The following is a 4228-nucleotide window of genomic DNA, read 5'->3' on the forward strand; positions in this document are numbered from 1 at the left end:
CCTTTGGTCGCGAAGACGGTAGAGCGAGAGAAACGAATTCGAACAGCCTACGGCGGCTGTGTAGAGTCGATAGAGGAGCTGTCCAGGCACTCGAGGCCTGACAGAGAGGGTTCGGCAGACGACTGCCGGGCGCGATTAGAGTGGAACTGATTGATTGCTCATTCATGCCGATTCGGCTACATTTTATACTCCTTAGCTAGGCCAGCTTTCTGAGTCATATTAGTCATCTTAGCAGTGCTGAGTCAGCTTCTGACTCAGCTGAGTCATGGTTTGTCATATGCTGACCAAGATTGGGTGCTGCTTGGTAATCCTTTCCTGATATGGTCAGACTTTCCTGGGCTAGTTTTAAGGTACATGTTTAGTCTATTCTACTTGAAATATATATATATATACTACTAACTGAAATGCGAGCTACTGAATTAATTTAAACTGGAGGTATTTGAGCAGTTCCGCACCTATTCACTTTAGGGGCGGGACAGCGGCCACACCCACGTACGTTTTGGTCAAGCCCTTTGTGCCGTGTTGTTTCGTGTTGCTGATGCACAAGTTAGGGCAATCCAAAGATGCTGGGGCAAAAGCGATAGAGTCGATCTTGCTCCTTCAAGAACAGCTGCGCATATTTGAGAGCACCATAGCCGACATTGAGCGGAAGATCATGGATGGGCGAGGCAACACCGATTTGATATCGTACCGTGAGGACCTAATCGAGGACAGGAAACAAGCAACACGGAAGAAGCAAGTGCTAGAGGCAGCGCTGGACCTTCGATCACGCCAAAAGCTCGAATCACTTCGAGACAGCAAATATCTGACGCATCGTATGAATGCGTTAGCCCTCAAAACTCGGATACGAAATTCTTTGTGCCGGCGTAAGTTCGAGTTAACCCAGGTAGAGAGGTCCTTCAGGTCACATTCGTCAAGTGAGTTGATGCCGATTCTGAAACGGCCGTGGACTGATGATCACTATTTTGGCAGACAAAAAGCTTGCCGATCATGCAAAGCTCGCGGTTCATAGGCGGGAGCCAGGAATTCAAAGCCAAGCTCGCAAATATAACAAGCTCTGCGAGGAAATGGCGGAGCTCATCCGGAAGAAACAAGCGCCGACGAGAGCGGTGCCTCCCACACCGATCAACATGGAGGCGCTCTGGAGTCTCGACGTAGACGACAGCATCTGGCAGGACACGGGTCTCATTGATCAGGAATGGGAAGGCGTCACGCCACCGAAATGGCTTGCTGATGAGAAGGTCAAAGAAGGCATCCGGCATATGCTCGAAGCCGACAGGTGCAAAGAGGAAGCAGCTCGCATATCAAGAGAGCGAGAGACAATGCAGTGTTGGCTGCGAGACGAATGGGCGGCCGTGAACTTCGCTCTCATTCAACCTGGTACGTCCACTGCTTCCCGTGAGATCCTATATTGACCTGTGGACAGGCGTCAATCGTGGCCTAGTGCATCAGCTAACGGTACATCGAGAGGAGCTTTTGTCGTTGGCGGTGACGTGGCGAAGGGATGTAGCAGGAATACCTGCATTGGTCGACTTGGGGGATTCTTGGGGGCCGACCGAGGAGGATATGCGTGCGGCTATGTCCTGCGCGCTTTCCGACTCTGCGCCGCAGCCGGGACCAGCGGAATACATGGACCACAACGACATCTACGATCCGGACGACTACGTCGATACAAAAGGTCACCCCGTCATTTTGGAGGAAGACATGGCCGACGTCGCGGAGCTTGCTGCGCTGTGTGAGACAGTCGAGGATCTGCATTTGAATGTAGATGAAACAGCTGGCGAGACTTGGAGGGACATGGTGCCACTGACACCGTCGCTCATCTCTGATTCACCAAGCCGTCGATGGATATCCCTCCAGCCTTCATCAGCGGGTCCCTCAACGCCGATGTTGGCACGAAGCAGCGGTCTCCGTCAAAATCTGTTCACGCCCGAACTTGCGCATGGATCACCTCCGAGATCCGAGACGTTATCCGACTATGAGCACGACATATCGTCTCCCACCAAGCGGCCACGGCGTGGATGATAAGACGGATCAAGCCACTACGTCGATTCTCGGAGAGTCGACCTGTCTTTCTGGAGGAAGACACGGCTGCCGTATGAGGACAGACTGGAATGAACAGCGCGGATAACCACCTCTACATGACGGACGACGACGACGACGATCAATGTGATGCTTACGACGCAGCATATAACGAATCCACCATTCTTTACGATGGGAACAAGCAGGCCGTCACGCATTGCCTGAACCAGACCAAGGTCTGGTATCGACAAATCGTGAAAGAAATGGGCGGGGGTGTCAACAACATCGAGATCGGCTGCCTCGACCTCTACACGATTGACAACAATGACTGTAAGGGTAGCGGTAGATAGATAGATAGATAATACAAGTGCATTACCGGTAAGATAAGAGTAAGGTTCTTGATCAATCGGCGAGGCCCTCAGTTTAAGTGAGACGACCGTTAATCCCGTGAGTATTCAACTAATCTAAGGATGCTTCATATAACTAAGCATATAATAGAATAAATCGATTACTCCCTAAGTTACACACGGGAGCTCCGAGAGCTCGATCTACGCGAATGCACGTTTTAAGTACTTATCTAGTGAGTCAACAAGTGAGTCAGTGCAAGTAGATGCTACGCTGATCAAGGATATTCTAAGTTAGCGATGACGGACACCGGGTGGACGACTACGACAAAGACAGCAACAACAACGAGCGTCACCCCGATTCTGATGTCCAAGCTGGCCCATCGGAGGACGGCTCAAACAGACAACCAGACGACGGACCGGAAGGTCGGCCAGAGGATGCCGTATATGGCCAATCAGAGGACGGCGAAGCTGCTAGGGTACCGGACGGCGAGGCCGTTGAGTACATTCTTCCTTTCGCTCATCTTCCTCGCTGATGCTTGTACGAAGATGGACCAGAGTCGTGGAAGCGATGGAACCGGGGACTTCGGATGACAGGACGTGTCGCCAGCACAGAACCGCGCTAACGAAGTCCCGAACGCCGTCCAAGACCACGGCGAGGATGCAACCTTGCTCGCTAGCAGGGCTCGCAATATGGAGATGCAAAAGCGCGCGAAGACCACTCAGAAACTTCGTGGCTGGTCGGTTCTGCATGGTGATGAGCCCATGACTGCTCCTGCTCCTACCGGCGCTGCCTCCACCGACAGTCGTGGTCATCACATCATTGCTCAGACTGGAAGCGGATATCATCAGGTATGAGGTTACGAACGGGCTCAGCCTGCGCAATCTAACGGACCGTCAGCCCGTCAACCACCTTTCGAGAGGGGGAGGAGGTGCACTCGGTGGGCTGCAGGGTGTTGAATCCAGACGTCAGGTACGTATCTCTGGCGTATATGAACTTAACGAGCATGTATTCATGAGATTATTGGTTGATCGCTATCAGTCTGGATGTCGGAACCGCGAAGCAAGCAAAATGTCGCAAGTTAGGCGATCGCGGCAAAACAACAGTGGAAATATTCCAACCGTGACTCATCTTGAGGAAGGCGCACGCGGTGGGCTGGAGGACATCGATGCAGGACGTCAGGTCTGTACCTCCGGTGTTTGTGAATCTATTGACCTGTTGCTCAATCATTGTCAGCCGAAACGACGGAAGCACGAAGCGGGCAACACATTGGGAGTTGAAGGATCGCGGCCAAAGAGCAGGGGCACTACTCCGGGATTGATCGCCGCTAGGGATTGGGTGAGGTCGGATTCCGAAGTCCCGTCAACGAAAGAGCATCTGTGTAAATATTATAGTACATCAAGAAACACAGGACGACGTTGTTACGCGAATGAACTGTCGCATTTGCGGCATGCCTCGGTGGTCTCCTCTGTTCACCATGATTGCTTGTGATGCCGGGACTGTACGCATGCCATAACATCGTGTCGCGACATTGCGTAGCCTCTGGCATGGTGCTACCATGGTTGGCAGCCTCGCGGGATCTGAGCCTGGTAGTTCCAGGATGCGTGGCTCATCCTGCCGCGGTGGTACCAGATGGCCCAGGGGTGGAGTGGTAACACCATGAACTTACGCGCCGCGCCGGACATGCGGTGGTGGTTCCAGTCCCTGCCATGGTGCTACCGTGTAGGCCGGACGGCAAAGCACGGTAGCACCATGCATGCAGGTTAGCTGCCCGACATGCGGTGGTGGTTCCAGTTCATGCCATGGTGCTACCGTGTAGGCCGGACGGCAAAAGCACGGTAGCACCATGGATGCAGGCTAG

The 4228-nt window shown here is 53.0% G+C and overlaps 2 protein-coding genes across 2 annotated transcripts in view; both read left to right on the forward strand.

The window, feature by feature from the left end:
- The window catches only part of PUNSTDRAFT_33090 (uncharacterized protein), a gene marked incomplete at both ends in the record, with an annotated part of 19983 nt that extends 18402 nt beyond the window's left edge, over nt 1-1581 (forward strand). The window contains 3 exons of the mRNA XM_007385767.1: nt 552-917; nt 973-1380; nt 1427-1581. Of these exons, the coding sequence (XP_007385829.1) occupies nt 552-917; nt 973-1380; nt 1427-1581 (929 nt within the window). The remainder of the gene's footprint in view (nt 1-551; nt 918-972; nt 1381-1426) is intronic.
- A 533-nt stretch (nt 1582-2114) lies between these two features.
- PUNSTDRAFT_136218 (uncharacterized protein) lies at nt 2115-3800 on the forward strand (the record flags this gene model as incomplete). Its single annotated transcript, XM_007385768.1, has 7 exons — nt 2115-2352; nt 2665-2907; nt 2977-3218; nt 3268-3339; nt 3409-3549; nt 3604-3705; nt 3762-3800. The coding sequence occupies 7 exons, from the start codon at nt 2115-2117 to the stop codon at nt 3798-3800; spliced, it is 1077 nt and encodes a 358-aa protein (XP_007385830.1).
- Between the last annotated feature and the right edge of the window lie 428 nt (nt 3801-4228).

The sequence above is a fragment of the Punctularia strigosozonata genome (assembly GCF_000264995.1).
Source record: "Punctularia strigosozonata HHB-11173 SS5 unplaced genomic scaffold PUNSTscaffold_9, whole genome shotgun sequence".
Classification (NCBI taxonomy): Eukaryota; Fungi; Basidiomycota; class Agaricomycetes; order Corticiales; family Punctulariaceae; genus Punctularia; species Punctularia strigosozonata.